Source organism: Botryllus schlosseri, chromosome 1, assembly GCF_051294905.1.
Source record: "Botryllus schlosseri isolate E-star chromosome 1, Bs_hap1, whole genome shotgun sequence".
Lineage (NCBI taxonomy): Eukaryota > Metazoa > Chordata > Ascidiacea > Stolidobranchia > Styelidae > Botryllus > Botryllus schlosseri.
Window position 1 is genome coordinate 31,951,527 of NC_137236.1, and position 27,869 is coordinate 31,979,395.

The 27,869-nt window shown below is 38.6% G+C and overlaps 3 protein-coding genes across 3 annotated transcripts; all 3 read left to right on the forward strand.

Moving 5' to 3' along the window:
* Nucleotides 1–95: 95 nt before the first annotated feature.
* On the forward strand, nucleotides 96–12,407 carry LOC145441553 (uncharacterized). Its single transcript, XM_080319448.1, has 2 exons — nucleotides 96–4,616; nucleotides 12,000–12,407. Exons 1-2 carry the CDS (start codon nucleotides 3,366–3,368, stop codon nucleotides 12,405–12,407), a joined length of 1,659 nt encoding a protein of 552 aa, XP_080175574.1. The 5' UTR covers nucleotides 96–3,365.
* On the forward strand, nucleotides 12,405–22,511 carry LOC145435492 (uncharacterized). Its single transcript, XM_080312771.1, has 2 exons — nucleotides 12,405–15,421; nucleotides 21,310–22,511. The coding sequence occupies exon 1, from the start codon at nucleotides 12,491–12,493 to the stop codon at nucleotides 13,364–13,366; it is 876 nt and encodes a 291-aa protein (XP_080168897.1). The 5' UTR covers nucleotides 12,405–12,490; the 3' UTR covers nucleotides 13,367–15,421; nucleotides 21,310–22,511.
* Nucleotides 17,967–27,835, forward strand: LOC145441559 (uncharacterized). Its single transcript, XM_080319459.1, has 2 exons — nucleotides 17,967–20,326; nucleotides 24,280–27,835. Exons 1-2 carry the CDS (start codon nucleotides 19,307–19,309, stop codon nucleotides 25,324–25,326), a joined length of 2,067 nt encoding a protein of 688 aa, XP_080175585.1. The 5' UTR covers nucleotides 17,967–19,306; the 3' UTR covers nucleotides 25,327–27,835.
* The last annotated feature ends 34 nt before the right edge of the window (nucleotides 27,836–27,869 follow it).

A 27,869-nucleotide genomic window follows, 5' to 3' on the forward strand; every position in this document is an offset into this window, starting at 1 on the left:
GAAATAGGTTTAAAAATAACGATTTCCCTATATATCTGCTATGTTCTGGTAATATTCGAAAAATCCGTTTAAATATGAAGAAGGAAAACACAACGTTCTGCTACTTTTGGTATGTATTGTGCGAACCTTGATATTTCAGAGGTTTGTGTTTGGAAACCAACGTTTGGATGTTCTAGGCCTACTCTATATTGTACAGGACAGGTACATTCCTCTTTAATAGCACATTTTTTCACGGCGACGTTAAAGAAAAGGCTGTTGTATTTAATCTTATGAATGTCACAGGCACAAATTCTTCTTGCCGAGTAAGAAATGGCATAGCTCATTCACAACATCATGATAGCTGCAGCGAAATTATTTGCGAAGTCTGCGGAAAAGGATTCAAATGTAAGTCTTACATGGAACGCCATATGATAAGTCACACTGGAGTAAAAACGTTTGGATGTGATATATGTGGGATAAGATATGCACAAAGGTCGGCCTCAACTGTTGATTTCCATATGGAAATGAAAGACAATACTTGCGATCGGTGCAGGAAACCGTTCCGCATCAAGTCCGACATGAGAAGACACATGAAAATTAACATTGGATTTAAAGAGTTTGAGTGCAATATATGTGCATGTCACTTATGTCCCACATGAGATCTCATTTTACCTCCAATACAAGAATTAAAAAAAACATAAGTGTGATGTATGTGGAAAACGATTTGTCAACAAATCCGTTGTGAGAGAACACATGCAAATTCATGAAGTTGTGAATGAGTTTGAGTGCAGTATATGTAATAAAGGTGGTGTAACAAAATAGGATTTGGAGAAACAATTTATGATACATGCCAGAGCCAAAAATGACGACTGTCATATATGCGGAAAAAGTTTTAGACAAAAGGGTCAATTGAAATGTGATTATTAGATTCACACCCACGTGAAAGAACACAAGTACGACATTTGTGGTAAAGCAAAAGAGTATGAGTGCAATATATGCGGGAAAGCTCGCCTTAAAAACCAATATGTCATCCACTTTTGGTGAAATACCAATGCAAAGTGTATGATAAATCATTCAATTACAAATCCAACTCGAAAAAACACATCTATATTGATGCGAAGTAAAATAGTGTTCTCGCAGTAAACGCGGGAGATATATGGCACCATTTTGAACAGTAGAAGTGATGTTAGGCAAATCAAGTTGTGGTAACACTGAAACGATTGTTGCACAATTGTTGAAAATGTATTTGACGTCTGCCACAGCTTTGAATTTTGTGATGGCAATAACCATTAACCCTTTTGAAATCTGGGGCCTCTGGTGGCTTCGGCCAACTTCATCTGGTCATATCTTGGCTCGTATACGTCCTAGAGGCCTCATATTGGTCTGTACGAAAAGCTAGCAATCTTCTGATTTATATGATACCTAATTCGAAGGTATAAGACATGTCAATTTTCGCGTACCGACGATCTTACATGAGGTGTTTGGCCGAAAATACGCATGCATAAAAAAGTGGTTATCACGCAAAATTTCCAGATATTTTCCGAGTGGGGAATATAGTCAGCAATTCTGCCAGAACATCGGAAGTGGACTTGTACGGTATTCTGTGTAATTTTTCACCGTTTCAAACATCAAACCTTGTTGTGGGATGTTTTCTGAGGGGTTTGGTAATTGTGGTCACGCTTCGGTGATTTTCAAGAACATATTCAAGTTCAAGTCCAAGTTTGTGACGGAATATGAGTCATAAACTGGTTTACTATGGATGCAAATGGTTGGGTATGACAAGAGAAAGTATTCTGCGTTGATTCAGGCAATAAACTGGACGTTAGGGGTCCGATTTGGTATTTATCTTGAACTTGACCATTATGACCACTCACTGACCACGCCCATATGTAAATTTTTCATGTATTTTGGATTTTCCGATATCTGGAGAGCCGCGCGGTTAACGGCCATGGTTGACGGCTTGTTCGAAACCTGGCAACGGCGGCTACGCACTGAAGCATCATTTTTAATTCTCAGGCGCCATCCTGGGGGAATGCATTGGAAAATGAGATAGAGAGAGAGATTTTTTAGAGAAATGTTTTGTTTATTTAGTCCTATAAAAAAAACTAGACATGTCATGGGGTGCCGATCGATGGCGGAAACGGTAGAGAGCTATACTCCGCCCACTTTTAAACTGGAACAGACCAGATTCAAGTCTCGGTGAGGTCACGGTATGAATTTGAAAAGTGATGGTCAGTTTCGCGAAAACTGACCCGATTTCAAAAGGGGTAAGAGCATGCTACTAGAGGCGGATTCGAGAGCAAGCGTGATTTATGCACCCGTATGAAAGATGTACGCTATTTCCTTTTCAAATCCACATTTGGATTGTGAGATATTTTCAAAATTTACTCACAGTGTTTGCTAATGTGTATTTTTCAGTCTATTTGTAGGATTAGATCATTAATCATTATATACGGGTTACACGGAGAATATATAAGTTACACAAAAATATTATAAGAATCTGTGGTCGTACTGCTGTGCCACTTCTGACACAAAAGGTCCCCGGCGTGCAGAGACACCCGAATCCCGATTTAATAACGGCACACCACATTCAAATGTCAGAGTTCATGGTTGAATCTCACGTATTCCTCACAACACATACGCATTCGACTGAATCCAACTTATATCGCCGTTAGCGCCACTGTTTTAGTTGATCATGTCTGCCAATCACGGTTTTGGTGCCAATTCTATTATTCGCAAAAATCGTATTTCTAGAACAGTACCCTGTTCAAGTAAAAACATGGGCATGAGGAAACATTTAGAGTCGTATAATTGGTCCGGCCCGCGAGCGATCGCAAGTTGAATCCGGTCCGCGACGCAATTTGAGTTTGACAGCACTGATATAGACTCTGCATGTGCATAAACGATTTGAAATTCCGTCTTGGTCACAAAGATGCATGTAGCTATTCAGACTACACATTTGCGTACTTGTCACACCCGAATATTTCAACTGCTCTTTTATATGCAACAGTTTCGTCATTCTTTGGACATTGCTACTTCCAATTTTAGTAGAGTATAAATTCACAATATTGGTGGTACGACTATTTGTGTGCCAACAATGACTACTTTGTTGATCACTTCGTACCATCATTGTGCTTCAATTAGTCTTGGAATGCTTTGAAAATTGCTATTTTAACTTGAAAATATGAAAAAATTCACAACGATATAAGTTCTTGTGAAAGATTGTTTTGACCACCTTTGGCTATGCTTTTTAGCGAATAGTCAACTTCTGCGATTTGAAAAGCTGCTTTTCACGCTGTAGTATTTTTTAGAACTTCATCATAAACCACATTATTTTTAATATTTATCACTGCCTTGTTGAGGAAAAAGCTGTTGTATTGAATCATATGGACGTCACAAAAACAAATCCTGCATGTGCTGTAGTAACTGGCGGAGCCGATTCAAAACGTCATGGCGTCTCCGGTAAAAATATTTGTGAGGTCTGTGGAAAAGGATTCAAAAGGAAATCTTCTGTCGGACGCCATATGAAAATTCACTTGGGTAGGAAAAACTTTGAGTGTGACATATGCAGGAAGAAGTTTTTTCAGTGGTCACACCTAGTTCTTCATTCTCCATTCCACACGGGTAAGAAAAACTGCAAGTGTGATGTATGCGAGAAACCATTCAGCAAAAAATCGAATATTAGATATCACATGAAACGTCACATCGGATTTGAAGAGTTTTCGTGCAATATATGTGCGAAACCATTCATCAACAAACATCAGATGATAGATCACATGAAAATCCATGCTGAATTCAAAGAGTTTGAATGCGACATATGCGGAAAAAATTTTGTGAGAAGGTCCCATCTAAAATATCATTCTTCCACCCACACAGGAATAAAAGACCATAAGTGTGATGTATGTGGGAAATTATTCATCAGCAAACATCAGATGATTGCTCACATGAAAATTCATGTTGAATTCAAAGAGTTTGAATGCGAGATATGCGGGAAAAGATTTATGAAAAGATCTGAGCTAAAATATCATTTTCCCACCCACGCTGGAATAAAAGACTATGAGTGCGATGTATGCGACAAGCCATTCAGCACAAAATCTCACATGAGAAATCACATGAAAATTCATATCGGATTGAAAGAGTTGAAGTGCGATATATGTGCGAAACCATTTTTTTACAAACGTAACATGACAAATCACATGAAAGTTCATGTCAAATTGAAGGAATTTGAATGTAACATATGCGGTAAAAGATTTGTGGAACGGCCTCAGCTAGAATATCATTATTCCGCCCACATGGGAATCAAAAACTATCAATGTGATGTATGCGGGAAAACATTCATCACGAAGTCTGAACGGAGAAGTCACTTGAAATTTCATGAAGTGAAAAAGTTTGGGTGCGGTGTGTGCGGAAAAGGTTTTCTAACAAAAAGTCATTTGAGAAGACATGATTTGGTTCATACCGGAGCGAAAGATTACGAATGTCATATATGCGGGAAGCGCTTTGGACTAAAAGCTAATCTGAAATGTCATTATTTGATACATACTGGGGTGAAAAATCATGAATGTCATATATGCGGAAAGAGTTTTGGACAGAAATCTCATCTCGTACATCATTATTTGACTCATGCTGACAAGAAGTAATATGAGTGCGACATTTGCGGAAGAGGCTTCGGACAAAAGTTTGAATTGAAACGTCATTTCTGAACTCGTACCAACAAAAAATGAACATGCATGTGACATTTGAGGTGAGGAATTCCGTTGGAGATTATACATTGAAGTAGACATAAAGAAGGCTCACTTGCGGAAGCAAAATAGTACAAGTGTGATATATGTGTGAAAGTTTTGAGACAAGTCTTAGTTAGAAAATTATTAAGTATGTGTGACACGATTCAATGTCAAATTAAACTTGAAGACACAGCAAGATTCATGCGAAAGTAGAAGTGCGATACATGCGGAAAAGATTTTGTATAAGTAACTGTTACCAAACTACTGAAGCAGATTAGTATCACTGTCGTTAGTGAAATTGCATTTGATGAAGAATCTAATATGAATGTGACAGAATATTTTTTCGTTAATTGCACCGGCAGTGCTATTTTCATTGCCATTATTCATTCCTTGATGGTCTTGAAGATGTATCTACGAACACAGACATGATGTGTAAAATGCAACTTTTTCTGGTAGTTGAGTAGAAATTCGTGGTATTGGCTCTACTTTGCTTGAATACCAGCAGCAACTAATTTGACTTCTTCCGAGAACCGTAACTTTTCATGTATGATACTCCTCTATGTATAATACACATCCTGAAAATGACATGTAGATTCTGGGAAAAGGGCTTTACTTTACTCATATATAGTACGCACCCTGCACGAGCAGTACATACATAAATGCTGATTATACAAGATTCTCATGTTGACGAACTTGCGCATTTGATAAGTTACCAGTGATGGTTATATTTTAGTATTAACGGAGGTCGATAACGAACGTTGAAGTCTGCTCGTGGCGATTCGATGTCATTCTGTTTAGCAATGACACTGTTAAAACATGACGATATCATGATTGCTAATTGTTATACACTTAACCGCATTGTCTCTAAACCAGTGATTCCCAAGTGCGGCCCCCACATAGCCTTCTTGCGGCCCCAAAAATATATTAAGAAATCGATTTATGACAAAAAATGAAATTTATAAAAACTCTTGCTTGGCTTGGCCTCTGTAGTTGTTAATGATAGAATTGCAGGAAAGTTGTGAGTATAGACTGCTAACGTTACGTTACTACTGTTTCAATGCAATGTGCCCTAACTTTCAAGTTGAACGAGCAGCAGCTATAGATATAAATAGGTATTGATAACTTTGAAAACCGGAGGAAAATCCTGAAAAAATGTTAAATTTTTGCACTTTGTGGTCGCTTGAATAAAAAAGAAAAAGAGGCTCAACTCCTGTAAAATACAGTTTTTCTTTCACATTAACAGGTGGTTGACTGAAAAAAAGGTCAACTTTCCGGTCCAGCTCCCGAAATAGTCGCCGTAGCGTTCCTACAGTGCTGACTTAATGTATATCAGTCGCATTTGGCCTTATATGTAATCAAAATCCTCAAAAAGAAGACATTTGGGCGTCCTCTGAGGACACTTTGAAAGAATCACTAGATGTGCAACACGTGACTCACGGTTGAATACGCCGAGATGCATACTGCTTAGCCGGCTAAAAGCAGCATAAGTGGTAGTCCTATAACTGCCGCACCCCAAACCCCCCAATTGATGGGGTCCGAGCTCGAAGGGGGCCCAAAATTATTTCGTGAATTAGCATAAATTATAAAGTATTTTTTGAAAATTTATGCAACTTTTTCATGCAATTCCCGATCTTATTCACCGATTCTATCATGAATTATCGAAATATTCGCGCATCGCGCTTTCTCACTAAACAATACAATTTTAATTTCGTGGCAAAAGCGAACAACGTGATGCGAGATCAGTTTATCACCCTATGCGAGCCCGGGGTCCTGACAAAGTGCTGTTACGTTCCTGCCAACGGGTATACCCCCGGAGATGTTTAATTACTATTGAGGGGGTCTATACCTCTTCAAACACACCTCACTCAGCTCTATACCGATAAATCAGATTACGTGAACAGAGACAGGATGAAAATTGATAGCAATACATGCAATTCCCGATCATATTGACCGATTCAGTCATGAAACTAAAGAAATTTCTCGCGCTTAGCGCGTTTAGGCAAGAAAAACTGATTCACTCAACGCACACCCAATGCAGCAGATAAGTAGCGGTAAACAGTGTAAGTTTTGAAATCTCGCCAGGGCAATAAAACTACTCCGAAATAGCCATGGCGACTGTTTGGGTCCGTTTCATAGCCGTAGTATTCATGCGGCCCCGACCGTACTCTGAAATTCTAAATTTGGCCCTCACACCGAAAAAGTTTGGGAACCACTGCTCTAAACTGTGATTGATTGGAGCCAAAGCATGCGAGGCACGAGACGCGATAGATCCGGCCAGCGAAGACATTTTGCTCACTAGGCCTATTGTGAATGCAATTGTTCAGGCGAGCGTAACCAGGCCTGTTGCAAATGAGAGTGTTTTGGCCAGCCATTATATCTTGGATACCTGGCCTGCTCTAGATGCGATTTTTTGCTTGCATACAAATAACAAGCCAACTCAACAGGAGATTGCGTGCTGTTGTGCTACACACACAAATCTCGCTGATTGGCAACATGCTTCTTGCTAATTGGCAGCGCCTAACACTGATTATATGAATTACTGACTGTGCTGCACGATTGACAACAAATAAAAAGAAAGGTGTGATATCAATTTTTTATTTTGAGGGAGTTTTTTTAATTGAGAGTAGTTGTACATACCCATACATAACACGCACCCTCCCTTCCGACTTTTGTGTAATATACTTGAAAAATTACGGTAATAGGAGTGTCATGGTATGTTGTGTATCAAGCTGTGATCTTCTCTGATTTGAAAACCTGCTTTTCATCATTTGATCCATTGAGAATTTTTGCAATGATCGCCCTTCGCCCTGACACACAGTGCGATAACATCAGTAGCCTACAAATATGAAATTATTTTGGATGAAGTGTAACTAGCATCATTTCACTTTAAGCACAAAAGGGTGGATATTCAAACGTTTCAAGTCATTGTTACTGTCCTAATTTTGTTGCATAATAAGCCCTACCGGAATATTTGATTCAAAGTTGATACTCGTGATCGAATTCAATCACTTGATTACTCTATTTTACCCAGCCATAGCTGCTGCACCTGATTGAATTTTGTCCTTCATGTGAACAATGAAGTTTTGATGTAGACCAGGAGTTTCAAACATACGGCACGCCAGATTATTTCATGATTTCATCTGGCCCCCGAAGTTATCTTGAGTAGTTTGAAAAAGGCTTGATTCATTCAGCAAATTTACAACAAATGTTGACGCATAAGAAATACTTTCATTAAATAATCCTTCAACCCAGCAAATGTCGAGCATGCTTGTTCAATTTGTTCATGGGTCTCGTTATATTCAATGCAACTGCGGTGATGCGGTTTCATTCTAGTTACCATCAGGAACAGGTCAGTGACATTGACGCCGAATTTTGAGAAAGTAAAAAAGCGCACACCGAGCTCCCAGTTTTCTGGAAGAATCAATCAAAAAGTGTTTATTCGCAGAGGCGAAAACGCCTCTATGGAATCATTATATGCGGGTTACACGGAGAATAAATAAGTTACACAAAAATATTATTCGAATCTGTGGTCGTACTGCTGTGCCACTTTTGACTCAAAAGGTCCCCGGCGGCCAGAGAAACCCGAATCGCAATTTAATAATGGTACACCACATTCAAATGTCAGAGTTTATGGTTAAATCTCATGTATTCCTCACAACGCATAGGCAGGGCTGACGTCAGATTTTGACTGAATCCAAGAGAGCATAGAAATATGCCAACATATATCGTCATTAGAGCCACTCGTTTAGCGGTTCATGTCTGTCAATCACCGTTTAGGTGCCAATTCCATTATTCGCGAATAAAGGTATTGCTAGAACAGTACCCTATTCAAGTGAAAAACATGGGCATGAGGTAACATTTGAAGTCGTATAATTGGTCCGGCCTGGATTGATCTCAAGTTGAATCCGGCCCGCGACGCAATTTGAGTTTGACACCCCTGATGTAGACTCTGCATTTGCATACACGTTTTGAAATTCCGCCCTGGTCACAAAGATGCATGTTGTTATTCAGACTACTCATTTGCGTATTTGCCACACACTAATCTTTCTATTGCTCTTTTATGTGTGTTAGTTTTGGCATGCTTTGGACATTGCTACTTCCACTTTCATTAGAGTATAAATTCACAATATTGGTGGTACGACTATTTGTGTACCAACAATGACTACTTTGTTGATGACTTCACACCATCATCGTGCTTCAATTAGTCTTGGAATGCTTTGAAAATTGTTACTTTACCTTGAAAAAATGAAAAAATTTCCAATGATATAAATTCGCCTTGTGAAAGATTGTTTTTGCCACCTTTGGCTATGCTTTGTAGCGAATGATCAACTTCTGTTATTTGAAAAGCTGCTTTTCATGCTCTAATCTTTTTTTAGCACTTTATCATAAACCACATTATTGTTAATATTTATCACTGGATGTCAAGCGTGTTGTATTGGATCATGTCGACGTCACAGAAAAAAATCCTGCATGAGTAATAATACCTGGTGGAGTCGATTCAAAACGCTATGGCGGCTCCAGAGAAAATATTTGTGAGGTCTGTGGAAAAAGATTCAAAAGCAAATCTCATTTCGGACGCCATAGGTAACAAAAACTTTGCGTGTGACATATGCGGGAAGAAGTTTTTGCGGCGGTCTCATCTAGTTCTTCATTCTCCATACCACACGGGAAAGAAAGACTACAAGTGTGATGTATGTGAGAAGCTATTCAGCCATAAATCGAACATAAGAAATCACATGAAACTTCACGCCGGATTTAAAGCATTTGCGTGTGATATCTGTGTGAAACCATTCATCAACAAACATCAGGAGGTAGCTCACATGATGAATTGAAAGAGTTCGAATGTGACATATGCGGAAAAGATTTGTGAGAAGGTCTAAGCTAAAAGATCATTCTTCCACCCACAAGAATAGAAGACTATAAGTGCAATGTATGTGGGAAATTATTTACCACAAAATCTGAACTGAAAATACACGTGAAATTCCATGACGGAGAGAAAGAACTTGAGTGTCGTGTATGCGGTATATGTTTTGTCACAAATAGTTATTTGAAATATTACAAATGTCATATATGTCGGAACGGTTTTGCATTGAAATGTAATCTTAAACATCAATATTTGACACATACCGACCAGAAGGAATATGAATGCGACATTTGCGGAAGAGGCTTTCGACGAAATTTTGAACTGAAACGTCCTTTTTCCAGCCATATGCACAAGAAAAAATATACGTGTGACATTTGCGGTAAGGAATTTCGTTGGAGATCATACATTGATGTACACATGATGATGGTCCACCTGGAGCAAAATAGTACGAGTGGGATATATGCGGAAAAGGTGTTGTGAGAAAGTTTTGGTTAGAAAATCATTATTCCATGCACGCGTAAACGAAATAGGTCTACCAGTGTTAAGAATTAGACTTGTAGACGTAACAGAATTTCATGCGGAAGTAAAAGTGCAATATATGAGGAAATTTTTTTTGTGAAAAATCAGTTGACGACCTAGTGACTGGAGTGAAATTTTATTGGATGAAATTCTATGACAGCTGTTTGATGAAAACCGTAATATGAATGTGACAGAATATTTTTTCGTTAATTACAATTACAGTGCTATTTTATTCTCCACTATTTGTTCCTTGCTGGTCTCGGCGATGCATCTTCTTATACAGAATGCTTACTTGTGTAGCCTACTTTCAAACCCTTGTGTTTTACTCCAAATAGGTTTGCCATGATTTGTAATTTGCTAAATTTTTTGTACTTAAGTAGAAATCCATGGTATCGGCTCTACTTCTGCTTGATTACCAACAACGTCTAATTTGACTTCTTCTAACTAGGCCTATATTGAGTATCAAACAGTGATGATATGTCATTTGAAAAGCTGCTTATTATGAATTATTCTAATAAAAAATTTTGCAAGCAACATTTTATCGACCCTCACATTTGACACGAAGTACTATAACATAGTTTTAGTCTAGAAATATGAGATTACTTTGGATGAAATATAGTTAGCATAATTTTCCCTAACGCCCCAAGAAAATGCATATTCAAATGTTCTAAGTCATTATTTCTGTTGCTATATGCTGCTATATAGCCTAATAAGTCATACCGGAATATTTGATTCAAAGTTTATATTCGTTTCGTAATCGAATACTTAGGTACTCTAGTTTACCCAGCCACAGCCGCTGAATCTGCTTAAATTTTGCCCTGAATATGAACAATGAAATTATGACGTAGACTATTTATGATCGCACTGTTCAATATTTCAAAAGATACAGGTTTCTCAAGTCCGCCTCAATCTCGAATATGCATTTAGGTATGAGGACTACATAATTAGTACTTATCACACCGTAATCTTTCCACTGCTCTTTTTTTCCAATTGCTACTTTTACTTGTAAATGAGTAAAAATTCGCAATACGTACTTGAAAGATTGTTTGAGATACTACCTGGACTTCAATCTATATGATACCCAAAACGTTACCAATGCGTTTATTTCTTGTGTCATTTCACTACACTGACCTTATTTTACATGTCATTTATAATTACCAAATTACATTCCGTTAAAATTGATCTGTTTCTTGATTAAAGGTTTTGATCATTATGTGTGATTCCATGACAAAGGCCACCATTGAAACACCAAATTATTCTGATAATATTCGTGACCACTGAACAATGAACATACAGGTAAATTTGGAGGGAAACGCACGGACTCCCGAATTGTAACTTGTACGCATACTCTATATGAATACTACATCCCCTTCTATCAGCAGCTTAACTTGTTCCCTTTCTCGATGTTGACTTTTTCAAGTTGAATACCTAGTTACCTAACTTCTTATCACTGTCATGAGTGAAATTGCATCACATTTATGCGATATAGGCTTTTGTAGTGTGATTTTGACAGATTTTGCACCGATCTCACCTATTGTCATTGGCATCATTCATTCCGTGCTTGTATTGAAATTGTGACATCCACTTGCAGTTGAGTGGAAATTCACATTATTGCTTGTACTTCTACTTGTGTACCAACAATGATTACAGGCCACTCTTCACTAAGTACTTGACACACTACCATCTTTCTCATGTACCTTCCTGTAGTTTTGGCATGGCTTGGAAAATCTACTTCCACTTGTAATTGAGTAGAAATTCACAGTATTTGTTTACCTCCTACTTGTTTACCAGCAATCCAAGACCATCATTCTGCTTCAATTAGTTTTGCATATCCGCCTATGCTGTGTATCGTATTGTGAACTTCTGTGATTTCGAAACGTACATTTCATCCCATATACCTTTAAAAATTTTAGCACTATGTAATAATCCATATTATCTTTGATCCTACTTACCGTGACGTTAAAGAAAAGGCTGTTGTATTGAATCATATGGATGTGACAGAACTAAATTCTTTGTGCCGAGTAAGGAATTGTGCATCCGATTCACAACGTGATGAAGACTTCAGGGAAAATACCTGTGAGATCTGCGGAAAAGGATTTACCATGAAGTTTAGTATGGGGTTCCATATGAAAACTCACACAGGAGACAAGGAATTTGAGTGTGACATATGCGGGAAAAGATTTATGCAGAGGTCTCACCTCCTTATTCATACTCCAGTCCACACAGGAAAGAAAGATTACAAGTGTGAGGTATGCGGAAAGTCATTTACCTACGAATCCAATATGAATCAACACATGAACATTCATATCGAATTTAAATAATTCGAATGCTATATATGTGTGAAACCCTTCATTGACAATTCGAGCATGACAAAACACATGGAAAGTCATACCGGATTCAAGCCATGATCAACATTTGCGGGCAAAGTTCTGTTCAAAGGTTTCAACTAATATGTGATGTATGTGAGAAGCCATTCAGCAATAAATCCAATATGAGAAATCACATGAAACTTCACGTCGGGTTTAAAGAGTTTGTGTGTGATATATGTGCGAAACCATTCATCAACAAACATCAAATGAGAAATCACATGAAAATTCACGTCGAATTGAAAGAGTTTGAGTGTGACATATGTGCGAAACCATTCAACACCAAGCATCAAATGAAAAATCATATGAAAATTCACGTCGAATTGAAAAAGTTTGAATGTGACATATGCGGTGAAAGATTTGTGGAAAGAAATGAGCTAAAATGTCATTTTTTCGCCCACATGGGAATAAAAAACTATCAATGTGATGTATGCGGGAAATCATTCATCACCAAATCTGCACTTGGAATCCACTGCAAATTTCATGGAGTGAAGGAGTTCGGGTGTGATGTGTGCGGCAAAGCTTTTGTAATGGAAAGTAATTTGAGAAGCCACTATTTGATTCATACTGGAGCGAAAAATTACAACTGTCATGTATGCGGAAAGAATTTTGTACGGAACCATCATCTCAAACGTCATTATTTGACTCATACCGACAAGAAGGAATATGAGTGCAATATTTGCAGAAAAGGCTTCAGACTGATATCTGCAGTCAAACAACATTTCGCGACTCATACCAATAAAAAGGAATATACATGTCACATTTGCGGTAAGGGATTCCGTTGGAGATCATGCATTGAAGTACACATGAACAATGCTGAGCATGAGCATGAGTGTGATATATCCAGAAAATGTTATGTGAAAAAGTATTGGTTAGAAAATAATTATATGGGAGACGATTCAATATCAATTTAAACTTGTAGACACAAGAAGAATCCCGTCGAAGCAACAGTGCAATACCGTAATTTTCCATATATAATGCGCGAAATTTTACCGATTTTTCGACCTAAAATAGGGGGTGTGTATTAGGGATGGTGTGAACGTGAGGTTCACGTTCGCGTTCTGTGTGTGAACCTCAGAAATTTAAAGGTTCACGTTCACAAACGAACCTTGGTAGGTTATGCACTGTGAACCTCTTTCATAGATTACCATTTGTCACATCATTATACCATCTTTGGTTGAAATTATTTACATTTCAACTTCGCACCAGGCTATGCAAGGCGTACGTAGGCAGCATAAAAAATCATCACCAAATGGGCATGCACCTGCCAATCTCAAATCTCAAACTCAATCTCAAACTTGCTTTCTTACAAAAGTTTGCTCGAAATATCCAGCTTTCCGTTTGTGACTATTCAGGGACTCTCTGCTGTGTGCTTGACCCGCAATCACTCAACATCCAGAGCGAAATACACTACATGTAGCATGCAGGTAGTGAGCGAATGATGCTTATTCAACCAATCAATGAAATAAATGTCGTGGTCTGATGTAAAAAATCTCGCAGGCGTGCCTGGTCAATCTTGATTTCATATGTTTATTGTATTATAAAAAAAATCCGTGCGATGGGGGTGTTGGCTACTGCTGTATACTTATAATGGGGTAGTATCGGTAGCAAGTATAGAAACCCATTTTACACTCTGCTCAATATCAAGCAATAGCAATACTCAGACGCCGAATACATTCCCGGTCTGGCCTAGACCGTTAGGAGTAAGCTTATATTCCTTGCAAGTCGACGTCAAAATTGTTGGCTAAGCGACGGAAGATATTGATTTTAGGGGATTACTATATCATTTGATTGCCCCAGTTGATTCATTTGGCGACGTTAAAAACGTCAATATGTAGTGCAGCTTTGTGACTTGCTTTCATCCGAGTGAATCATCTGGTCAGTAGAAGTGATATCCATACATATCGCGGCACGCTGTGGGAACTCTGGCTGGACTCTTTTGTTAGAGAACAATCCAAACCGAGCATTGATTATAATGATTTGAGCCGTCTTTTAGAGACGATTTTTTCGAGTTTTGACATTCCTCTCCATCGTTTAAGCCTTGCAACGTTGACCAGTCGTATTACAGCATCCAAAATATCTAGCACTATGGTATGCAAGCTAGTAGAAAGAAAATTTCTTTGAAGTAGTGATCAAAGTACACCATTGTCTAAAAGCGCAATAAAATTGGTATAAGAAAATACCAATTTCTCGCCAGGAAGGGTATAGAATGTTCAATTCGTTATGTGGTCGCATTAAAGTACACATTTTAACTTTCCAAATATCCATACTGTTGGAGGATACTGCTTATATATAGACTGCTATACATGGAAATGCAGTATGAAACCCTGATCTTCCTTTGAATTATAGTATGTCCTGTATTTACAACTGTCGAACTGCAATGATACTGTCATACATCGCGATGGCTTTTTACATCGTGCAACAATGAAGATCATGGATCTATCAAATATGCCGGACCTGCAGTGTGGAACAGTATCTCGCCGGCTATCTGACAGTCATCGGGCACATGTGCACACTGCACACTCAAGTCGAAATACAAACTATTTCTAATGAATCAATACTAGGTAGTTAGCCCTCTAGTTCATCGGACCTTTTTGTCGATCTTGCCTCCGAAACATATCATCTCTTTTTGTCACCTGCCCTTTTATGTTATCATCATTCAGTTTTCATCCAGTGTGCATGCCTCCTTTTTACATCGCCTTGCCCAGGTGGGTGTCTGATTTTGAAGACGTTTTCACACCTTCCTCTCATATCGATCCCGCCTTCCGACACATATCATCTCTTTTTGTAACCTGTCCTTTCATGTCATCATATTTTACTTTTCATCCAGTGTTTATGCCTCCTTTTTTGCATCCCCTTGGCCATTTGTCTATTATTTCTTCAGTTATTTTCAACCGCCAATCCGCGGAACGGCCTGGTCCATAGCAAGTGATCGACACGTAATACTGCCACAAAGCGCTAGAAAATAGGTAGAGTCCTGAAATAAACAATATTGTGGATGGCATTTTACTGGCATCAATTTCCTTGCGGTCGCAAAATGATCAATATTGACACGTTTCAATTCATTGTTACCGTTGGGATGCCATGCCCAGGTGGTAAGAGAATATTGGACTCGAGTCTTAATACTTGTCTGTAAATCCAATAGCTGAGGCATGAGATATTGACCAGCCCTAGTCGCCACGACAATGTGAGTGAGGCTGCATAGACCAGTATCTATTTAGTATTTGCTGCTCAAATTTTATCCTAAATATGTACAATGGACATGATGCTTGTGTACTCTGTGATAACGCCAGAAAAGAATTTAACAATTAAGACCCAGTAAAGAGAGAGAGAGATTTTTATTTCGTCAACCGATGGCGGCAAAATGAAAGTATAAATATGCAACAGACAAACAGTGCTTCGGTATCGGTATTGACTGGTACCGGTGATATGATCATAAAGATCTTCGAGACCCAGTAAATATTTGAGAGCTGTGTTTCAGACTGGGGCATCATTGTATATATGTGATGAAATAGGTTTAAAAATAACAATTTCCCGATATCTGGTATCTTCTGGCAATATTCGTAAAAATTAGTTCAAATTGAAGGGAAACACAACGTTCTGCTCTCTTTGGTATGTATTGAGCGAACCTTGAACTTTCAGAAATTTGTGTTTGGAAACCAACGTTGAAATGTTCTAGGCCTACTCTACATTGTACAGTACTGTAATTTTCCATCTATGATGCGCAAAATTTTAATGATTTTTTGTCCTAAAATAGGTGGGTGCAGCATGGGTACAGCAAGTTTTGAAAAAAATCTCCCTCGATCCAAAACTCGAAATCACACCTTTCTTCATGTTTGTTCCCAATTGCACATCACCTCTGGCCATCGTACCAGTAATTCGTATTATAGAGTGTAACGCACTTCCAAATAGAGAAGCGTGTTGCCAATTAACGGAAAGCGTGTTGCCAATTAATGAGAGCGTCTGCACAGCACGCGATCTCTCGCTGAGTTAGTTTGCCGTTTGTACGCGAGCCAAATTAGGTCGCTGATTGTGATTGCTACAAGCGTTCGCGACAATCCTTGCTAATTCATCGCGTCTTTGACAGGTCTTAACAATCGCATACACAAGAGGCCATGTGCGCTAGTTATAATCACTTGCGTAATCAGTGGAATCTCCAACTTGACTGGTGCGCTCGACATAGCCGTTGACATGAGCAATCGCATCTGTAATTGTAATAGGCCTGGTGCGCAAGATGTCGCGTATCGCTAGCCTGAACTATCCCGTCGCAGGCTTTGGCTACTATCTACTCTCGTTTAAAGACAATGGCGGTAATTGTATTATGATTAACGATGGTTATGTCATGATTGTTCGACAGTGACATCGCAAAACAGAACAACATCGTGTACTAAAACACAACCATTCATGTACTGAAATGCAGGGTGCGTACTATACATGGGTACAGGATTTTTTTCCCAGAATTTACACGCCATTTTAAGGGTGCGTATTATACATGGGGGCGCACTACATTCGGAAAATTACGGTACATGTACATTCCTCTCTGATAGTACATTTTTTCATCAATCCTAATATCTAACTTTCGACACTCTGCGTATTGACTACTTGAACAATTTTACAGAAAAAATCTAGGCCTACTTACTTACTTTTCTTGTGATTGATTTTGTCAAGAAGAAAGTATTATTTAAATAGGTTCGCATCCATATCATGATTAAACTTTCGCAACGACAATACCATGTAGACTTGCATGATCAGAACATATGATTTTTTGAATATTGCACCAATTTTCGTTGCCAGTATTATTCTGCTCTGGGCGCGAAAATGTATTTATCGTTCAGACTGCTTGCTGCTGTCCTTCTGATACCATTATTTTTTGCTTCTACTGCGAGTACTTTTATCATGGTTTAAAAATCAATGCCTCCACTGGTTAGTGCGTTGAGTTCAAAAATTTTATATACATTTGAATACCATCAATCACCCCTTGACAACTTTCTGGTTTAAGATGTGTTTAGTAGTGAACTTCTGCAGTTCTAAAATCTACTTCTCTTGCTCTAATTGTTTGAAATCTTTTGTTTGCAGCAATAATCCATAATATTCTAGATATTCAAGTTGCGACTGCTGCATTGAATCACGTGAATCACGTCACAGCTACAACTTCTTCCTACCGAGTCGGAAGTGACGGAGCTACTTGGCAACCTCGTGATGTCTCCAGTGTAAATATTTGTGAGGTCTGCGGAAAAGGATTCAGCAGCCAATCAAACATGGGACTCCACATGAAATGCCACACTGGAGTGACAGACTTTGAGTATGAAATATGTGGGAAACCCTTCATTAACAAATGCTATATGAGAAGACACATGACAATTCACACAGGATTGAAAGAGTTTGAGTGTGAAATATGTGGGAAAAGGTTTTATCAAAAGTCTCATTTGATAATGCGTTTTACATTACACAATCACGATTTTGAAATGTGTTTGACGTCGGTAACATCTTTGGAATGCTATGGTACCAATTGCCATTGACAACACGCTACTTAAGACAGATTCAAGTGTAAGCATGATTCGTGCTCCCATAGGGAAGATGTATTTTCTTTCAAATTCACAGTGGGATTATGAGATGTTTTCAAAATTAAGCGTTGGCTTATGGGTATTTATCATTCACTTTGGTGGATTAGGTATGTATTTCATCACGGCGTAGCGCTGCATTTTGTACGTAATTTTTAGTCTTTGTTATCAAAGCCAGAGGTGCCAAGTTCCGGGGTGGCGGCCATCCCATACAAAATGTGCAATTGGTCACGAACGGGCGTACCGGTAATCGATAAGCGCTAATATTAAAACATCAGAAGAAGTGTGTTGGGGCCGAGTTATAAAAAGATGGGACAGGCCTTGATCACCACAAATTGGTTCTATTACAGAACAGATTCCACAACACACTTCATCATATTGATTTGTGAAATAATTCATCGTGACCGAGGTTGCGTATCTAATTGTTCGAGTTCGTGTTGTTGAATAGTTGATATTGAAATGATTATGAGGAATCGCTAATTGACGGCACCCGCTGGGGAGCTTACGCGTATACGTATAACTTCGCATTAATATGATTATCGGCATTCACACATGTACTCAAACTCAACCCTAATAAATTAATGCTACCATGGTTAATTTGAACCTTCTCTTTTTTTCGGCTTGCCACCCCATGTAAAAATAAAAGTCGTCGTCTATGAGAGCAAGCATATACTTATACTTTGTAAATTTCATCCAATGAGAAGTAGCGTTCAAATAGTTTAGCATCTCAGTCGTCATCAAAATTCATGACATGCACATTCGGTATCATCTCTTCAGATCATTATTTCGAAAATTAGCCCATTATTCTTTCATCTCTGGCCGCTAAGATACAATTATTGTTCAGACCGCTTTGTTGAGTGCTACATATTCCGTAATTTGTCTGCTATTTTGACATCTCATTGAGTAGAAATTCGTGGTATTGGCTTCACTTTGACTTGAATACCACCATGGACTTCATTTTCGCTTCTGGGTCTATTGTGTAATAAATTATGATCTTTAGTGCTCTGAAAATGGTTTTGATGCTGTAATCATAGGGTACCATATGTCTTTTTAAAGAGGATTCGCCCTATTTTTTGAAAGTATCCTCCAAGGACGCCCGAACGTCCTCCTTATTGAGAATTTTGGTTAAATATATGGTAAAATTCGACTTAGATACAGTAAATCAGCACTGAAGTAGTAACGCTTCTGCGGCTACTTCGGGACCTGAGCTGGAACGTTGACTTTTTTTTAGCCAACCAACAGAGAAAATTTCTGCACACAGCATTAAAGGATATTATTCGCGATAATATAATCATGGCTGCTGTATTGACTCGCATGAACGTCGCAGCGGGAAAGTCTTCATGCCAAGTCGGAAATGACGGAGACCATTCGCAACGTCGTGATGTTTCTTATGAAAATATTTGTGAGGTCTGCGGAAAAGGATTCAGCAGCAAGTCTTACATGGGACTCCATATGAGAATTCACACTGGTGTTAAAGAGTTCGAGTGCGAAATATGTGGCAAAAGGTTTTTGCAAAGTTCCCACCTAATTGGCCATTCTTTATTACACACGGGAACGAAAGACTATAAATGTGATGTTTGCGGGAAGTCCTTCAGCTATAAATCCAACATGAACAAGCACATGAAATATCACGTCGGATTTAAAGAGTTTGAGTGCAATATATGTGCAAAACCATTCATCAACAAACATGACATGGAAAGTCACATGAAAATTCACGCCACGTTGAAAGAATTTAAATGTGACATCTGCGCTAGAAGATTTCTGAGAAGGTCCGAGCTACAATATCATTTTTCTACGCACATAGGAATCAAAGATTATATGTGTGATGCATGCGGGAAAACGTTCAACAGAAAATCTAAACTGAGAGTTCACATTAAATTCCATGAGGGAGTGAAAGAGTTTGGGTGTTCTATATGCGGTAAAGGTTTTGTAGCGAAAAGTAATTTGGAAAGACATTGTTTGACTCATACCGGAGCGAAATATTACAACTGTTATATATGTGGGAAAGGCTTCAGACAAAAGGGTCAATTGAAAGCACATTATTCGATTCACAGCGACGAGAAAGAACACAAGTGCGACATTTGCGGTAAAGCATTTTGTCACAGGTCGTCCATTAAAGTACATGTGAAGATGGTTCACAGAGATACGAAAGAGTTTGAGTGCGATATATGTGGGAAAGGTTTTGTGCGAAAGCAAGGGTTGAAAATTCATTATGCCATCCATATGGGAATGAAATACCAGTGTAAAGTATGTAGGAAATCTTTCACTGCCAAATCCAACTTGGGAAGACACAACATGATCCACACGAAAGTATGAGTGTGATATATGTGGAACTGTGTCGTTGAAAAGCCTTTTCCATGGTGCATTAATTTTGCACTTCATGGAATTGACGGGCAATTAAGATTCGACAGTTTATGGAACGATTCAGTCAAGACCGATCTTTGCATTATAGCTGTCATAAATTTAGTGTCGTTTATCTGAGTGAACGTTCTGGTCAGTAGAAATGATATCCGTACATATCACATTGTGGGAACTCGGGCTGGACTCTATCGTTTGAGAACAATCCGAATCGAGCATCGAGCATAATGACTCTTTGAAGTAGTGTTCAAAGCACAGCATTGCCTCAAATGGCAATGAGATTTGCATTAAAAAATATTGAGGATGCTGCTTAAGCTTTTATACATTGAAATGCAGTATGAAACCACGATCTTATTTTGAATTATAGTATGCCCTGTATTTACAACTGTCGACCTACAATGATACTGCCATACATTGTGATGGTTTTTTTTTTATCATGCAATAAAAAGAGTATCGCTCGATCAATTATGCCGGACCTGCAGTTCGGAACAGTATCTCGCCGGCTATCCGGCAGTCATCGAGCACATGTTCACATTCAAGTCGAAATACAAATAATTTCTACTGAATCAATACTAGGTAGTTAGCTCTCTAGTTTATCGATCTCGCCTGCCGAAACATACCATCTCTTTTTGTCACCTGCCCTTTTATGTTATCATCTTTTAGTTTCAATCTAGTGTGCATGCCTCTTTTTTTACATCGCCTTGGCCAGGTGAGTGTCTGATTTCGAAGACATTTTAACACCTTCTTTTCATATCGATCTCCGCTTCCGACACATACCACCTCTTTTTGTAATCTGTTCTTTCATGTCATCATCTTTTACTTTTCATCCAGTGTGCACTCCTCTTTTTTTTACATCGCGATGTTCATTTGTCTATTCTTTTAGTTCGGTTATTCTCAACCGCCGATCCGCAATACTGCCGCAAAGCACTAGAAAATAGGTCGGGTCCAGAAATGAACAAAATATTGTGGATGGCATTTACCTGGTATCAATTCCCTTGTGGTCGCAAAAAGATAGATATTTGAAATTTTCAATTCATTGTTACTGTTGTGATGCCATACCATACCCAGATGGTAAGAGAATATTAGACTCGAGTCTTAATACTTGTCTCTAAATCCAATAGCTGAGGCGTGACATATTGACCAGCCGTAGTCGCCACCGCAATGTGTGTAAGGCTGCATAGGCCAATATCTATTAGTGTTTACTGCTCAAATTTTATCCTAAATATGTACAATGGAGATGATGCTTGTGTACTCTGTGATAACGTCAGAAAAGAATTTAACAATTAAGACCCAGTAAACATTTGAGAGCTGTGTTCCAGACAGGGGGCATCATTGCATATATGTGATGAAATAGGTTTAAAAATCTCGATTTCCCGATATCTGCTATGTTCTGGTAATACTCGTAAAAATCAGTTTAAATTCGAAAAAGGGAAACGCAACTTTCTGCTCTTTGGTTTGAATTATGCGAACCTTGATATTTTAGAGGTTTGTGTTTGGAAACCAACCTTGGAATGTTCTAGGCCTACTCTAAATTGTACATGTACAATTGTACATTCCTCTTTAATAGCAGATTTTTTCATCAATCCTAACATCCTTGATCGAACTTCCAATGAATTGTAACTTCCGACTCTCTGCGTGTTGACTACTTGAACAATTTTAGAGAAAAAACTAGGCCTACTTAACTTACTTTTCTTGTGATTGATTTTGTCAAAAAGAAAGTAGTACTTAAATAGGTTCGCATCCAGATCATGATTAAACTTTCTCAACAACAATACCATGTAGACTGGCATGATCGGAACACATGACTTTTTGAATATTGCACCAATTTTCGTTGCCAGTATTATTCTGCTCTGGGCGCGAAAATGTATTTATCGTTCAGACTGCTTACTGCTGTGCTTCTGATACTATTATTTTTTGCTTCTACTGCAAGTACTTTTATTATGCTTTAAAAATCAATGCCTCCACTGGTTAGTGCGGTGACTTCAAAAATTGTATTTGCATTTGAACACCATCAATCACCCCTTGACAACCTTCTGGTTTGGTATGTGTTTTGTAGTGAATTTCTGCTGCTCTAAAATCTCCTTTTCTTGCCCTAATTGTTTGAAATCTTTTGTTTGCAGCAATAATCCATAATATTCTAGATATTCAAGTTGCGACTGCTGCATTGAATCACGTGAATCACGTCACAGCTACAACTTCTTCCTACCGAGTTGGAAGTGACGGAGCTACTTCGCAACCTCGTGATGTCTCTAGTGTAAATATTTGTGAGGTCTGCGGAAAAGGATTCAGCAGCAAATCAAACATGGGACTCCACATGAAATGCCACACTGGAGTCACAGACTTCGAGTGTGAAATATGTGGGAAACCCTTCATTAACAAATGCTAGGCTATATGAGAAGACACATGAAAATTCACGCAGGATTGAAAGAGTTTGAATGCGAAATATGTGGGAAAAGGTTTTATCAAAAAGTTTTTTTCAAAAGTCTAATTTGATGATACATTCTACATTACACAATCACGATTTTTAAATGTGTTTGACGTCGGTAACATCTTTGGATTGCTATGGTACCAATAGCCATTGACAACACGCTACTTAAGACAGATTCAAGTGTAAGCATGATTCGTGCTCCCATAGGGAAGATGTATTTTCTTTCAAATTCACATTGGGATTATGAGATGTTTTCAAAATTGAGCGTTGGCTTATGGGTATTTATCATTCACTTTGATGGATTAGGTATGTATTTCATCACGACGTAGCGCTGCATTTTGTACGTAATTTTCAGTCTTTGTTATCAAAGCCAGAGGTGCCAAGTTCAGGGGTGGCGGCCATCCCATACAAAATGTGCAATTGGTCACGAACGGGCGTACCGGTAATCGATAAGCGCTAATATTAAAACATCAGAAGAAGTGTGTTGGGGCCGAGTTATAAAAAGATGGGACAGGCCTTGATCGATCACCTCAAATTGATTCTATTACAGAACAGATTCCACAACAGACTTCATCATATTGATTTGTTGCATAATTCGTCGCGACCGAGGTTGCGTATTTAATTGTTCGAGTTCGTGTTGTTGAATTGATATTGAAATGATTATGAGGAATCGCTAATTGACGGCACCCGCTGGGGAGCTTACGCGTATACGTATAACTTCGCATTAATATGATTATCGGCATTTACACATGTACTTGAACTCAACCCTAATAAATTAATGCTACCATGGTCAAGTTGAACCCTCTCTTTTTTTTGGCTAGCCACCCCATGTAAAAATAAAAGTCGGCGTCTATGAGAGAAACCACATACTTTTTACTTTGTAAACTTCATCCAATGAGAATTAGCGTTGAAATAGATTAGCATCTCAGTCGTCAGCAAAATTCATGGCATGCAGATTCGGTATCATCTCTTCAGATCATTATTTCGAAAATTACTTCATTATTTTTTCAACTCTGGACGCTAAGATACAATTGTTGTTCAAACCGCTCAGTTGAGTGCCTGTCAGGTCATAATTTGTCTCCTATTTTGACATCTCTTCGAGTAGAAATTCGTGGTATTGGCTACACTTTTACTTGAATAGCAACAATGACTTCATTGTCACTCCTCGGTATATTGTGTAATAAATAATGATCTTAAGTGCTCTGAAAATGGTTTTGATGCTGTAATCATAGGGTACCATGCGTCCTCTTTTAAGAGGATTCGCCCTCTTTTTTGAAAGTATCCTCGAAGGACCCCAAACGTCCTCTTTTTTTGTGAATTTCGGTTATATATACGGTAAAATTCGACTGAGATACAGTAAATCAGCACTGAAGTAACGCTTCGGCGGCTATTTCGGGACCTGAGCCGGATAGTTGACTTTTTTTTAGTCAACCAACAGAGAATTCAACAAGAGTGTTAATTTCTGCACACAGCATTATAGAATATTATTCGCGATATTAAAGTGATGGCTGCTGTATTGAATCGTATGAACGTCGCAGCGGGAAAGTCATCATGCCAAGTCGGAAATGACGGAGACTATTCGCAACGTCGTGACGTTTCTTATGAGCATATTTGTGAGGTCTGCGGAAAAGGATTCAGCAGCAAGTCTTATATGGGATGCCATATGAAAATTCACACTGGTGTAAAAGAGTTCGAATGTGAAATATGTGGCAAAAGGTTTTTGCTAAGTTCTCATCTAGTTGGTCATTCTTCATTACACACGGGAAAGAAAGACTACAAATGTGAGGTTTGCGGGAAGAAATTCAGCAATAAATCCAACATGAACAAGCACATGAAATTTCACGTCGGATTTAAAGAGTTTGAGTGCGATATATGTGCAAGACCATTCATCGACAAACATGACATGAGAAATCACATGAAAATTCACGCTGAATTGAAAGAATATGAATGCCACATCTGCGCTAAAAGATTTCTGAGAAGGTCCGAGCTACAATATCATTCTTCCGCCCACGTAGGAATCAAAGATTATAAGTGTGATGTATGCGGGAAATCATTTAACGCAAAATCTGAACTGAGAATTCACATTAAATTTCATGATGGAGTGAGAGAGTTTGGGTGTTCTATATGCGGTAAAGGTTTTGTAACAAAAGGTAATTTGAAAAAACATTGTTTGATTCATGCCGGAGCGAAATATTACAACTGTCATATATGTGGAAAATGTGTCAGACGAAAAGATCAACTAAAAAGACATTATTCGATTCACAGCGACGAGAAAGAACACAAGTGCGGCATTTGCGGTAAATCAGTCTGTCACAGGTCGCACATTGAAGTACTCGTGAAGATGGCTCAAATAGATACAAAAGAGTACCAGTGCGATATATGCGGGAAAAATTTTGTGCGAAAGCGTGGATTAAAAATTCATTATGACATCCATATGGGAATTAAATACCAGTGTAAAGTATGTGGGAAATCTGTTGCTGACAAGTCCAACTTGAGAAGACACAACTTGATCCACACGAAAGTATGAGTTTGATATATGTGGAAGTGCATCGTTGAAAAGCCTTCTCTATTGTGCATAATTTTGCACTTCATGGATTGTCGGACAATCAAGATTTGACACTTCATTGAACGATTCAGTCAAGACTGATCTTTGCAGTATAGGCTAGGTTTCATAAACTTAGTTGCTTTCATCCGGGTGAGCATTCTGGTTCTCAACCGGTGTGCCACGGCACATGAGTGTGCCATCTACGTCTCGCAAGGGTGCCACGAGAGATTTATTTGGAATTTCAAAATTATGTGCAAAATAGTTCTAGTCTGTAGCAAATGATCAATAATCAGAAACGGGCTCGATATGAAGTTTTTACATTTGACAAATCAAAATTGCTGTCATCCACGCAATCGACATCCCCCGTTAATTCGCCATACACTAAATATCGCGTGCCTGGAAAGCTGAATTCAGTTTTGCACAGTTCGTTGATTGAACGCAGAGAAGAGCAGACATGGCGTCACCTGTATGACAATGCAGTTTTCAAATCCTCATTGTCCTCCTAATCACCAGCGAGATATGAACCGCTTTCGAATTAATGTTCGCGTTTAAAATTTGAATGACAAACAATAGACATCGACATTGCGATTGTCAAGTAACGCGCCAGCACTCCCGGTAAAATGTATAGGCGCAGAGCGCAACGTTATGTTACGGGCAACAAAGCTGATAAGTGTGAAGTAAACTTGATCACATCATCTCAGTTAACAAATTACCCCGCCTTCGAGGGGAATATTCCGGCTTTTTTTAAACTATAATTGAACTGCTGGTGACTGCCCGTGCCAGTAGAACTATTGAGGCATTGCTATCCTCATGCGTGCTATACACGATCCGCGTGGAAATGTGTTTGGTATCCTCTGGATTCGTCTGTGACTCAATGGCTAATTACATCGACTAATTACATCAACAATGCGGTAGTAGTCGGAGTTTATTGTCGAACAAATTTTATGAAATAGTATACAAGAGCAGACCGAAGTTTCTACAAGATCGCATCAGACAAGTTATGTGGTAGCAGAGGTAATCGCAAAAAAATCTAAACCTCGCATGGAAGCGCAGATAGTGTAATTTATTCTTCGAAGCAGAGCAAATCCGACTTTAGTGCTCCGAAAAGGTAGAAGTACTTCATCAGAGAGCACCTCTGTACGACTGTAGGTGCTGCTACTTATTCTGGTAGTTCTCAGGTGCCGTAAGCCCCAAAAAATTTCAGAACCTGTGTGCTAATGTGCCGCGAACTATTTTTTATTTTCAAAGTGTGCCGCAAGGTCAAAAAGTGTGAGAGCCACTGGCCTAGTGGATATTATGCTCCGTATTAACAATAATTAAAATTCAATTCAGACTGGTTTGAGCGGAACAGATGAATTTTCAAGTATTTCACCTGTTTCCGTTGCCAGTATTATTCTGCTCTGGGCGCGAAAATGCATTTGTTGTTCGGACTGCTTGCTGTTGTGCTTCTGATACCATCATCATCAAATTCCACTACAAGTACTTTTGGTATGCTTTAGGAATTGATACCTCAACTGGTTAGTGCGCATGAATTGAAATATTCTGCCTGCATTCGAATACCATCAGTCACTACTTTGACACTCTCAGGGTGTGTGGTGTGTTGATGTATTGATCTACCTCTACCGTCCCGACGTGCTAAAAGTGGTAGAAAATTCTTATTGTCCAGAAATAAAAATATATCATGAATTGCCCCTGGCTGGCATCATTATCCTTGTAGGCACAAAACAGGTGGTTATTTAAACTTCAATTCATTGTTCATTGTTGTAATACTATACAAGGTGGTAATAGCATATTGGACTCTAAATCCAACTGCTCATGTGCGAGATATTGACCAGTCCTAGCAGCCGCCACAATGTGAGCGAGGCTGCATTGGCCAGTATTATTTAGTATTAACCGTCAAATTTTCTCCTAAATGTGTACAATGGACATGATGCTTGTGTCCCTGTGATAATGGTCAGAAATGAATCATTCAATTAAGACCCAGTGAACATTTGTTCCAGATATATGGCAATCAATGTGATCGATTATGATTAGAAATCATGGTTACCCCGTGGCTTCTGTGTACTTCTACTAGTAACAATCCGTTTACATTTGAACAAAGGAAACAGGCACACTTTATTTACGACTTGGAATGGTGCATTCGTCCCGCCACTGTAGTATCCTCTGTGGAAGCCTCGACACTTCGTTGGTTCATCTTTGGAAACAAATCTGTAAATCTTTCACCCTAGTCTACATAGAACATTCCTGTTTAATAGCAGATTTTTCATTTACTGTACAGGCTGCATACTGTATTGCTTCGGAGACCATCATTTCTCTGCTTCTACTACAAGCACTATTATTATGCTTTAGAAATTGATACCGCTTACATTTGAATACCATCAATGACTACTACATTGCCAACCTCCGGTTATGTGATGTATTGAATAATAGATTTGTGCGATTCTAAAAGCTGCGTTTCTTGCTGTAATCGTTTGAAATTTTTCGTTTGCAGCATTGATCCATAATATTCTAGATATTGAAGTCAC